At 38.4% G+C, this 12,364-nt stretch overlaps 1 protein-coding gene across 1 annotated transcript in view; it reads left to right on the top strand.

The window, feature by feature from the left end:
• Window positions 1–12,364, top strand: part of adcy1b (adenylate cyclase 1b) — a 550,524-nt gene that overhangs the window by 427,852 nt on the left and 110,308 nt on the right. The window contains exon 15 of the mRNA XM_065272926.2: window positions 3,292–3,408. Coding sequence (XP_065128998.1) covers window positions 3,292–3,408 — 117 coding nt within the window. The remainder of the gene's footprint in view (window positions 1–3,291; window positions 3,409–12,364) is intronic.

Raw genomic sequence — 12,364 nt, 5'->3', positions numbered from 1 at the left:
TGTGCTTGCATTGCGATTTCACTGTTTGCAGCATATCGTGAAAAATGCCTATAAGGATTCTTGTGGTGCGGGATTAAATTTAAGTGTATAAATACGGCAGAGGTCGGAACTCTGGTCTTCCGTGACGGAACGGGTGGTCTGGGCTGGGTTTCCCGATAAAATTGAACTTAGCACTTAAGAGCAATTTCTACGAGCTACGTAAATTCATTAGAACGTTAGTTATTCTTTCACGTGCATTTCACAAAAATGCACTTAAGATTTAGAATAGCTGAAATTTCGCCTAGCCTATATAGAATGACTCTTAATTGTAGCACACGCTTGTTAAAAGTTTAGCCTAATGGTCTTCACCCAATGTGCAAGTAATAATATTGTTTAATATTGTTTAATGACGAATTGCACGTTTACATAATTTATGCCATGTGAAATCTTCTTTTCCATATTTAGTTAGCACTCATTCCATTATGAATTGCCTTTTTAAGTTTATAATATTACTTATTTTTGCTATCATTGCTATATTAATATCTTATTCCTTTCTTTGTAATGTTATTACGCCAATGAGGCTGCTGTGAGTGCTGTCAGCATAGGGACAGCAACCTTCAACCTGGTGGTATGATGACACCGGCCCTCGTGCCTCCAAAAAACAGACCGGCCCACCGGGAATTCTCCCGGTTCTCCCGATGGCCAATCCGGGCCTGATTCTGATCACATGTACACCTGCAAGAATGTTTGAAATAGTTTGGCAGAAAATAGGCTAATATGGTTTTCGTTGCTTAGAATTTTGAGTGATATGCTTTGCCCTATTTAATGTAGGCTATGTTTCTCTGTTACATTTTGCATTTAGCGTGAATGTTTTTTTTTTAATATGCCCTGTAAACCTGGCAATGTCTTTGCATCCCGATGATGCCACTAGTGCACCTTAAAAGAGAGCGCATTCAGTCATCGTTGTCGGTTTTTTAATGCGATACGCTAAAACGTGTCTTTATAGGAACATTGTTTATAGGCCAAATGTCGGGGTAACACTTTATTTTACGACCCGCAAAGTACCGCGTAATTAAACCGAATTTACAGCGTACCTATTTGTAACAACAGGGTAGGTAACCTGTAGGTATAAGGGAATAATATTTTAAGTTTGGGGTAATAAGGGGGTAAGAATATGAAGAATTATAAATTATTTATACTCTAAGTATTTTATAACAACAGGGTACCTATTGTAATATTACGTGGTATGTATGACTTAGTCAAGTCTATGGGGAAATTATGTTTTATGTTTACAGTCAATGTCTACGAGCCACATCGGCAAATAAATATAACAGCATATCACTTTTATTTTAGTAGCCTATATTACTTGCTTTTAATAACAAAAGTCCAGCTGATTTAATGTGGTTATCTTTTTTTTAAGGTAAGTACAATAAAAATAGCAACTTATTCCCTATTTACCAGGAAACTCCTACATTTGCGGACATTTGAAGTGGTGCTTTGCAATTTATTTACTGTAAACACAAGTATTTTAGCCAAATATAATTTATGCAATGGCAAACCAGAATGAAACAACAGCAGATATCAGCTCCCACTAAAGCAAAAGACGACTACATGCGTAGGCTACTGCGCAGGTGTAGAACGCGCGGCCGTCCGCAGGAGGTTTGCTGGAACGCGATCCTGAGGTGAAATTTTTTTAAGAGGTTTTAAAAACGTTCTACACTGTGGAGTACGGCTGCGAGTGATGTGAGCAGGATCCGCATGCTGGATAAGGTGACTGGTTTTGTTAATACATGACTCACGCATTTCAAACAATGTTTTTCAAGAAAGTTGCTAGCTAACGGTAGCAGGTTAGCTAGCACATAAGTAAAGTAAGCCTAAAGTACTGGCTCAGAAAACTCTGTTTCTGTCAAGGCACAGTGAAGAAACATTTACTGAAGGCTTTCATTTATGTTTTTTATATGTAATGGAGAACAGCATTTGTGAGACGACATCAACTCATCATCCGAGTGGACAAGAACACCAACAGAGGAAGCCAAGCCGCAAAAACAATGAAAAATTGTCATGACTTTTTATTTTAAATAAAAGTTATGTGATAATAAACATTAAGTGTTTGCTTAATTATAGTGTTTTAAAGATGTTTTGAAATAAGTTGTTTTAAAATAAAAATAACAATATTCTGTATGTTTATGGTATTTACCCTATAACATTTATAACCAGAGGTGAACAAAGCACCACTTTAGTTTACAGCCCGCAAATATGAGAGTTACCTGGTACATACACAGAACAATCGGGGAATAAGCCCCACTTCAATTTACAGCCCGCAAATATAAGAGTTACCTGGTAACTCCTGTATACATATACAGATCAAAGAGGTACAAGTTGCTATTATTTTTATTGTGTGTTATATTTTATTTGCCGACGTGGCTTGTAGACATCAACTGTAGGCTATACAAAACACTTCATCAGGTAAGTAGCAAATATGAAAAAAAACATATTACACATAGACCATATTACCCATAGACGTAAGACATACATACCACGTAATATTACAATAGGTACCCTGTAGTTATGAAATACTTAGAGAATAATTTTCCATATATTCTTACCCCCTTAATACCCCAAACTTAAAATATTGTTATAACTACAAGTACGTACTGTAGAGGTATTCTGTTGTTACAAATAGGTACGCTGTAAATTCGGTTTAATTACGCGGTACTTTGCGGGTCGTAAAATATAGTGTTACCTTACGTGCACATTGGGAGAAGATCATTAGGCTAAACTTTTATACTTTTTGTATAGAATAAGTCTTACAGGAGAGCATGATTGCTCTGTCATATGCACAACCTTATTAAAATGTCTGCAATCTATTACCACAATAGTAGGCCTACTTGGTCTGTTTAAAATGATTTCATTGGCATATGTCTGCAAACGTATAAAATTAAAATTTGTCCTAATCCCGTTATTCATATTTTGTATTTTGATCTGAATGCACAATCAAAAAATCGAAAAACAAGCCATTATTTGTTTTATCATTTTTGTTTTTAATTTGAAAAATCGATTGAACGAACGATACACGGATTCTTATTGCTTGTTATCTGTTTTTTATATTTTTGTTTTGAACACAAAAACGAAATTTTGAAAAACAAGTCGTTTACCGTTTATCGTTTTGGTTTTGGAAACAAATATTGAATAAACAAGTATTTTTTTTTTTCATTTTTGGTTTCAATTGAAAAAATAAATGAACGAATGATACACAGATTTCTGATAAATACAGTGTACCACTTTTCTGTGATGTGTAATTTTTATTTGTAGGCAGAGGAGGAGAGAGATGGAATGGAAAAAGTTAAACTTGACAACAAAAGAATTCTCTTCAACCTGCTGCCTGTGCATGTGGCCCAACACTTCTTACTGTCAAACCCCAAAAATATGGTAAGAATGCACATTCATTTATGACATTTTCAGGATATAAAAGGTTTGTTTGAAATTAATTGGTAGCTTATTGTTAGAAGAACATTTCAACAAATACAACATAGCATCTGTTCCAATTGGTGTCCTAAGACTCTTTGTTCTAATGTCAGTCCAACTTTGATTGGAATCCGATTTTTACAAAGTTACAACCTCATGGGGTGGTTTCCCGGACATGGATAAGCTTAAACCAGGACTAGGCCTTAGTTTAAATAGTAAATATAACTAGTTTTAACAAACCTGTCTTACTAAAAACATTATTTGTGTGCATTTTGAGGCAAAACAGAGAGCACTGATGTATTTTAAGATATGTCAGTGCAAGATGTTCTCAGTTTGGACAGCTCTTACATTTTTTTTAGTCTAGGACTAGTCTTATCCCTGTCTGTGAAACCGCCCCCATATGTTCAAGCTACATTCATATATGGTTTGAAATTTCTGGAAATCAAAACACTCTAATAAGCAAAGCTTTTTACTTATTTCACGTTCTCACACTATATAAAACGTAAGCATGTCAAACTTTGTTGTAGAAGCAAGATTGTTGTGTTTTTGTCGATGTGTTAGTGGAGATGACAGCAAGGAATAAAACCATATATGACACCCACCTATGTTTCTTCGACTTTTTCATTGGACGCAGTAGCCCAGAACCCCAGCTACAAATTGTCATATTATAAGAAGACCTTAAGTGTAAAGGTGATTCGATAGCACTTCTCTCTTTTTGATGCCGATCAGTCTGTAAAGCACTGCAGATAGTCGGAAAATGAAAAAAGCAATGCAGGACACACAAATCTGATATGAACAGTTGTGATACAGAGGACAGTCAGTCATTCAAATCGGATATGCACAAATATCGGATTTTAACTTACAGTTTGAACATAGTCATAGTTCACAAGCATCCATGAAGAACACACAACGTTCCATTGTTATTTTATAATTCAGAAGCATGCTCATAAGTGCCTCATTTAGTGACAGAAGCCTTTAAAGCAAATATGTTAGAGCAGTGGTTCTCCACATTCCTGGAGGCCCACTGCTCTGCACATTTTGTATGTTTCTCTCAGCTGACACAATCAGTTCAGTTCATAGGGATCTCTACCAATGAGCCGATTGTTTGAATCAGGTGTGTTAAATAAGGGAGATATGAAAAATGTACAGTGGGCCTCCGGGAATAACATTGAGAACCACTGTGCTAGAGGCTGGAGATGCACGGGTCATCTAATAACCTGTTGGGTGGCAGGGGTGGTAAAAGTACTCAAAAGTTATACTCGAGTAAAAGTATTAATACCCAAATAAAAAATGACTCCATTAAAAGTAGAAAGTCCTCCAATAAATAACTGTATAGCAATAATTAGGCAGATCAATTGTTTTGGCAGCATGCAAGGAGAACCATTTGTGCTTACTAGCTTCCAAGCAAACACATAACGTTCCCCTTATGTTCAAATATGGTTCCCATTTGGTTATTTTTGGGAACCAAAATAAGAACCCTGCAGGTTATTTTTAGGTTTAATTTTATAACCTAGAGAGAACGCTCCCAGAACGTTCCCTGCAGGTTATTTTTAGGTTTAATTTTATAACCTAAAGAGAACCTTCCCAGATCATTTCCTGTAGGTTATTTTTATTTTTTTATAACCTAGAGAGAAGTCCCAGTGCTCCGTATGTATTCACTACTGCTGCTATCCATCCATTGTTTTGGAAATTAAGTGAAAACATCATTAAATTCATTGTATTCTTTATTAGTGCGTAAGTCGTCCGCACTCCACTACTCCAGCACGCGCTTCTCTACTCTGCTCCTCCAGCATGCGCTTGCGAACTTAGTTTAATTTTACCTCAGAAACAAACATTATTTTACTGATTTCTTTTCTTTCTTTCGTCATTTAGAAAACTTAAATATGAGAGAACAAATATATATTTTAGTGGTTTTCGATCGTTGTTAAAGTCTATATGGGGAGAATATGAGGTTCAAAGAAGCTTTTGATTGATGTGAAACAGAGATAGCTAACGTTTTAGGCGGATAAACTGTGGTAAGATTTGTTAAAGTGAATGAAATCTTTTTATCTCAGAGACTACATTATTTTAGAAAATTATTTGAGATTTTTCTTCATTTAGCAATGTTAACTTAAATATGTGTGAACAAAAATATATTTTAATGATTTCCAATTGATTTGACACGTCTTATAAAGAGAATATGATGTAAAGGAGAAGCTTTGAATATTTTATCTAAAAACGGATTGGCGACTAGCTGCAGTGGTAAGATTTGTAAGTGTTTATTTATCTGTCAATAAATATCCGTTTAAGTCCTCTATATCGTGATGAACTCATTATTTATATATTCATTTTCTCTGAACAATAAACACTGTTTAACACATGATTTTTAGTCTGATTATTTGCATTGAGACATAACAATATAAAGGTTAGGGGAACGGCAGCGAGAGCTGAACCTTCACCTGTTTCTGTGGTCATCTTCCACTTCGCAATGTGCGCCGAACTGACTGCTGAGCATATGCTTTTTTTTTCAAACCCCCCCCCCAGTTTTTCATTGGTTTGGAAAGCCAGTGTACTTGGGGCGGGCATGGGGAAATGTATCGGAGTAAAAAGTAAACTTTTTCTTTAATATTGTAGTGGAGTAAGAGTAAAAGTAGATGCAAATAAAACATACTCAAGTAAAGTACAGATCCCCGAAAAAAATACTTAAGTAACTAAGTATTTTTACATCGTTACTTACCACCACTGTTGGGTGGGTAAAGAAATTGTCACTTTATTTGTGGGGCAAATTGGGGTGGGTCATCAAAACAAAAACAAAAAATGTAAGATGTAATATTTTGGAATATATTTAATTTAATTTATTTATATGGCACTTTTCACAAATGCTTAAAAGCAGCTTTGCATTAATAAAAGCTGGAGAAAAAACAGAAAAAAATTGGTGGACAACATAAGCAGCAGAGTACAGTGGCTTAGATTAAACTGTTCTAGCGAGCGTAGTAATACGTAACGTATAGAAGAGGGTGCTAAGTTAAACAAATGTCAGCTGACTTCCTAGGGGTTAAAAAACTCTTAGAAGAAAAAACCTCCCAGCTTTTTAGTCAGGAGGAAAAAGTCCTAGGAAGAAAAAAACCCTTGAGAGAGAGCCAGACATAGCTAATTCTACAGTATAGAGGATATGCTAGGATATCATAAGTACCATTTTTTCTTGTTATTAATTTTTATAGGAATTAAAATATTATATATATATTATACTCCTGTAAGGACCCACCCACCGGCCCAACGACGGAATCCAATGGCGTGGGAGAAGGGATCTCGTGTTCTGAATCTCCTCCTTTAAGAATAAAACATTCATTCAAATTTCGTCTTTTAATCTTATTTTACACTGTGGGTTTCCCAATCTGACTCCAAATGATATAATCAAACGTAATACATTGTTAATATTAATTTAATTTATTGATTATTTATAATTCCATGTTAACGCCTAACGACTGTTCGGACGCTTTTACTTGTGCTCTGTGCTTTGCGCTTTTGCTTTTGCGCTTTTATTTTTTGATTCAACCACAGTTCAGCACAGTGCTCAAACTAAACAATTGGGCACTCACACTAAAACTACAAATTCCTGAAACCATATTGATATTTTGAATATTCAACAACTTGGGGATTTTGTCATAGCGGTCTACCAGTCTGTTATTGCCGGCAGCTGACAATCCTAAAACAGGACAGCACAGCTGCCCACACTCAATCAGAATAAAAGAAGATAAAATGCCTTCTTTTGGATCTCAATCCACCTGCTGCTCAAACTGCCACAGACTTTTACAAAAGATTGCAGTTCTCGAAACAAAGTTACCTGTGGCACTGCCGACCCTGCCGGAACATACAGCGGAGCTTCATCGTGGTCCTTTTCAACATAAAGCTGGTGAGTCCTGTAAACCTAATGTTTTTATACAGGTCATAGTGAGCTCAGAGAAACCTAAAGTAATCGAGGACACAAACCGATGGCATAAACAGGGTGCGAGACCCAAAAGTGCTCAAGACATTAGACTGTCACGAGTGTCACAAATTGCTGCATTAGCATCATCTACCCCAGATATGGGTACAACTCGAGTAGCCAATATTGGTATTCTACCACCCCCTGTACGGCTTGAAAATAAATTTGAAGCACTAATGAGTTTGGGTGAAGAATCCCCAAATGTTAATGGGCACAGATCACATCAGCCAGTAGCTTACAGAGCTAACAGACACTCAATATCATACAGGCAGCGGCGCTCCACTCAGACAGCAGCCGAGCCAAGCACGCTGATAGTGGGTGACTCTATTATCAGAAACTTTGAAAGCAAGGCTACCCGTACATACTGTTTTCCTCGGGCAACGGTTTCTGATGTTAACAAGGAACTTTGCAACATTCTGATGAAATATAAGTCTGTCAGTCGGATTGTCATACATGTGGGAAAAAATTATATTCAGAAAGAGCAGTCTGAGCTCCTTAAGGGGGATTTTAATGAACTTTTTGAAACACTTGCAAAACTGAATGTTCAATCTTTTATCAGTGGACCTCTCCCAGCCCGAGGAACAAATATGTTTTCTCGGCTACTAAGTTTAAATTCATGGCTGCAAAAAACCTGCACCATGAGAGGACTGAATTACATTGACAATTTCAATATCTTCTGGAGTCAAAGGCAACTTTTAACACAGATGGTATCCACCCAAACAAACTAGGTGCTAAGTTGCTTAAAGACAATATATTTTTCTCCATGCATCATCCATCAGCTGAGTGTGCCAGTCCACTACTGAACAGCGGAAATGACCACAGGATTTTACACCAGCACCTGGATGGACATTCAGATGACAAGGATAAAACTCTGCAGTCACAACAACTACTGTTCACAGACACAGCTCAGGCTGAGCCCTGCCCACAGACCTCGCTACAGCTGGATTGTGAATCAACACCCAAGGACGTTTCTGTTGATAATGACAAAAGAAGCAATGATAACACTCCCTCCCAGCCTTCAGAAACACCAGAATCACAGCTGATGTCGTCACACTCTCTCTCCCTCTCTCCAACATCACCACTTCTCTGCTTTTCAGAGAAAATGGAGAAACTGGTATTTGCTGGAACAAAGCTCTCCCCACTCTATTGCTGCGAGTCCCAAAATATCAACCAAGAAATGGCGGGCTCCTCAACCACCAAAGCCTTCGGGGCCCAGTCCGCCCTCCCCCTCCATCTGAGAGAGCACTCCGACCTCTGCCTCAAAGTCAGGGATCACACCAGCCTTCATCTGCAAACAGCACTGGTAACTGATATGTGTTCACAAAGTCAAATCCTACCTGGCAAGTAAAACGACACACAGCAGTGCGGGAAGTCTGAATACAGAAGCTTCCTTGAATCCCTTGCCAATTACCTTAAATACTGACCAGAACAAAGACATCGTAAAAAACTACAGTTTGACCTTTACCAAGTCATCCTAAAGAACATCTGGTCAAAATAGCCAGAGGTATCCTAGCAAAACCACCGCTTCTAAAATAAATACATCTTCTATCTAAAACCTTTAACCATTTTATCTTAGAATTATAGAAATGAGACCTTTTTACTCATCGCACCATGACCTTTAAAATAATATTACACATGAATATGTATGTAAAATCATCATCTTAGAACCACATTATATGTATACATTACATGATATATTTCAGCAGATACCCAGTTATGTGAGCCTAAAGGCTAACAGTACAAAAATCTTTGTGATGAAGAGATTAAGACATCAAAGGGTTGCATATCTAAAGACCTCTTTCATCTACTGGTCAAATTTGGGTTAACAACACCACCTGAGGTTTAATTGTTTTACAGTATCTATTCATAAATAAACTTAGTTTATCGGGTTAACAACACCACCTGAGGTTTAACTGTGTTACAGTGTCTCTTCATGAAAAAACTTAAAGTTTATTATATACCAGCTATACTACACTACCCTAAATGATTATTAGGAACACCATACTAATACTGTGTTTGACCCCATTTTACCTTCAGAACTGCCTTAATTAGGGCCCGAGCACCGAGGAGCAGGCCAGAATGGCCTGCACCGTGGGTGCAAAGCCCTAATGTTTTTGCTTCGTTTATTATTAGGGCCCGAGCACTGAGGAGCAGGCCAGAATGGCTGCACCGTGGGTGCAAAGCCCTATTGTTTTTGCTTCTTTTATTATTATTATTATTATTATTATTATTATTATTATTATTTAAATGAATCGCAATTTTGAAGGCCTAAACATAATCAAAAACTCATTAAATTTTGCACACGCGTCAGAAGTGGTGAAAATGTACATGTGGTATAGGCGTCAGAAGTGGGCGTGTAGAAACGGCTCGATAGCGCCACCTGCAAAATTTCAAGAGAACAGCCCCCCCCCCGCTACGAAAAACGTACAGATACGAAATTTGGTAGGATCATCTATCACCCCAAGACCTACAAAAAAGTCTTTTGGAACTAAGCTCTAAACCCCACAGGAAGTCAGCCATTTTCTCTGTCTTTTTTTGACATTTCCAAGCGTCGTACTTTAACGAACTCCTCCCAGAGATTTGATTCCCAGAGAATCTGATCATCATCATATTTGGTCAGTATCATCTAAAGGCCTTTGCGATGCTAAATTGTGGAGCTTTTGACTTTTCGTTGGAGGGTGTGTCCGTGGCAGCCTGACAAATTTCAGCGTTTTCGCCATGAAACAGGAAGTTGTTCTAACTCAGGCATACAATGTCCAATCTGCCCCACGCTTCACATGTTTGATAAGGGTCTTGGCCTGAACACATTTCAATGCCAATACTCAGCTTCAGTCATAGCGCCACCTAGAGGTAGGAGAAAATACCATGTTTAACTCTGTGACTTACTGCTCTTAGAGATTTAACCATATCAACATCATATTTCATCAGTCTAATCTCAAGACCTTGTGTGATGATAAATGGCAAAGACCTTGACTTTTCGTTAAAGGGCGTGTCTGTTGCGGCCTCGCAAAGTATCGCTAAATGAATCCCATTTTTGACAGCCTAAACGAGCTCAAAAAGTCATGAAACGTTGCACACGTGTCAAAGGTGGTGAAAATGTTCATGTGATATATAGGATTCAGAACTGGGGGTGTTAAAATGGCTCTATAGCGCCACCTACAAAAATTCAATGGAGCAGCCCCCCCGCTACGTTAAACGTTGAGATACGAAATTCAATAGGATTATGTATCACTCCGAGACCTACAAAAAAGTCTCTTGGAGCAAAGCTCTAAACCCCACAGGAAGTAAGCCATTTTGAATTTTCTCTGTAATTTGAGTGAAAATTTTGCCATTCCTGGCCTTCGTACTTTAACGAACTCCTCCTAGAAATTTAATCAGATAATCATCGTATTTGGTCTGTGTCATCTAAAGGCCTTTGCGATGCTAAATTGCGGAGACCTTGACATTTGGATGGAGGGTGTGTCCGTGGCAGCTTGCCAAATTTCTGTGTTTCCCAATGAAACAGGAAGTTGTTCTAATTCAGGCATAAAACGTCCAATCTGACCCACACTTCACATGTTTGATAAGTGTCATGGCCTGAACACATCAACATGGCAAAATTCAGTAAAAGTTATAACGCCACCTGCTGGCAGTTGAAAATGCCATGTTTTACACTTTGATTTACTGCTAATAGATTTTTTTTCAGATCATCATCATATTTGGTCAGTCTGAACTTAAGGACTTCAAAATGATAAAGAGTGAAGATCTTGACATTTCGTTAAAGGGGCGTGTCATTGGCGGCCTGGCAAAGTTCACCATGAAAAAGCTGTTGTAACTCAGGCAAGCAATGTCCGACCTGTCACAGACATCATACATTTGACAAGGGTCCTGGCCTGAACACATCAATGTTACAACAATCAATTACAATCATAGCGACACCTGCTGCACTTGTAAGCTCTGTATGCTACTGGCTGGTGTGGCACTTCAAAGTTCTTTTGAAAATCCACCTATATTCACCCACTGAAATATAAATCCCCCGGGTTCATTGCTTTACTAAGGCCATAGAGTGGCGGTGCACATGTGTGCGAGGGCCCTTCCATCACTGCTTGCAGTTTTAATTATATGGGTCATTGATTTAACAAGGTGCTAAAAGCATTCTTTAGAAATGTTGGCCCATATTGATAGGATAGCATCTTGCAGTTGATGGAGATTTGTGGGATGCACATCCAGGGCACGAAGCTCTCGTTCCACCACATCCCAAAGATGCTCTACTGGGTTGATATCTGGTGATTGTGGGGGCCATTTTAGTACAGTGAACTCATTGTCTTGTTCAAGAAACCAATTTGAAATGATTCAAGCTTTGTGACATGGTGCATTATCCTGCTGGAAGTAGCCATCAGAGGATGGGGACATGGTCAGAAACAATGCTCAGGTATGCCGTGGCATTTAAACGATGCCCAATTGGCACTAAGGGGCCTAAAGTGTGCCAAGAAAACATCCCCCACACCAGCCTGCACAGTGGTTACAAGGCATGATGGATCCATGTTCTCATCGTGTTTATGCCAAATTCTGACTCTTCCATCTGAATGTCTCCACAAAAATCGAGACTCATCAGACCAGGCACCATTTTTCCAGTCTTCACCTGTCCAATGTTGGTGAGCTTGTGCAAATTCTAGCCTCTTTTTCCTATTTGTAGTGGAGATGAGCTACCCGGTGGGGTTTTCTGCTGTTGTAACCCATCCACCTCAAGTTTGTGCGTGTCAGCTTGAATCAGTTGGCCCATTCTCCTCTGACCTCTGGCATCAACAAGGCATTTTCGCCCACAGTACAGCTGCATACTGGATGTTTTTCCCATTCCACACCATTTTTTGTAAAATCTATAAATGGTTTTGCATGAAAATACCAGTAACTGAGCAGATTGTGAAATACTGAGACCGGCCCATCTGGCACCAACAACCATGCCACGCTCAAAATTGC

Source organism: Paramisgurnus dabryanus, chromosome 6, assembly GCF_030506205.2.
Source record: "Paramisgurnus dabryanus chromosome 6, PD_genome_1.1, whole genome shotgun sequence".
Lineage (NCBI taxonomy): Eukaryota > Metazoa > Chordata > Actinopteri > Cypriniformes > Cobitidae > Paramisgurnus > Paramisgurnus dabryanus.
Note: the sequence above shows the minus strand (reverse complement) of the source record. Positions and strands in the feature narration are given on the sequence as shown.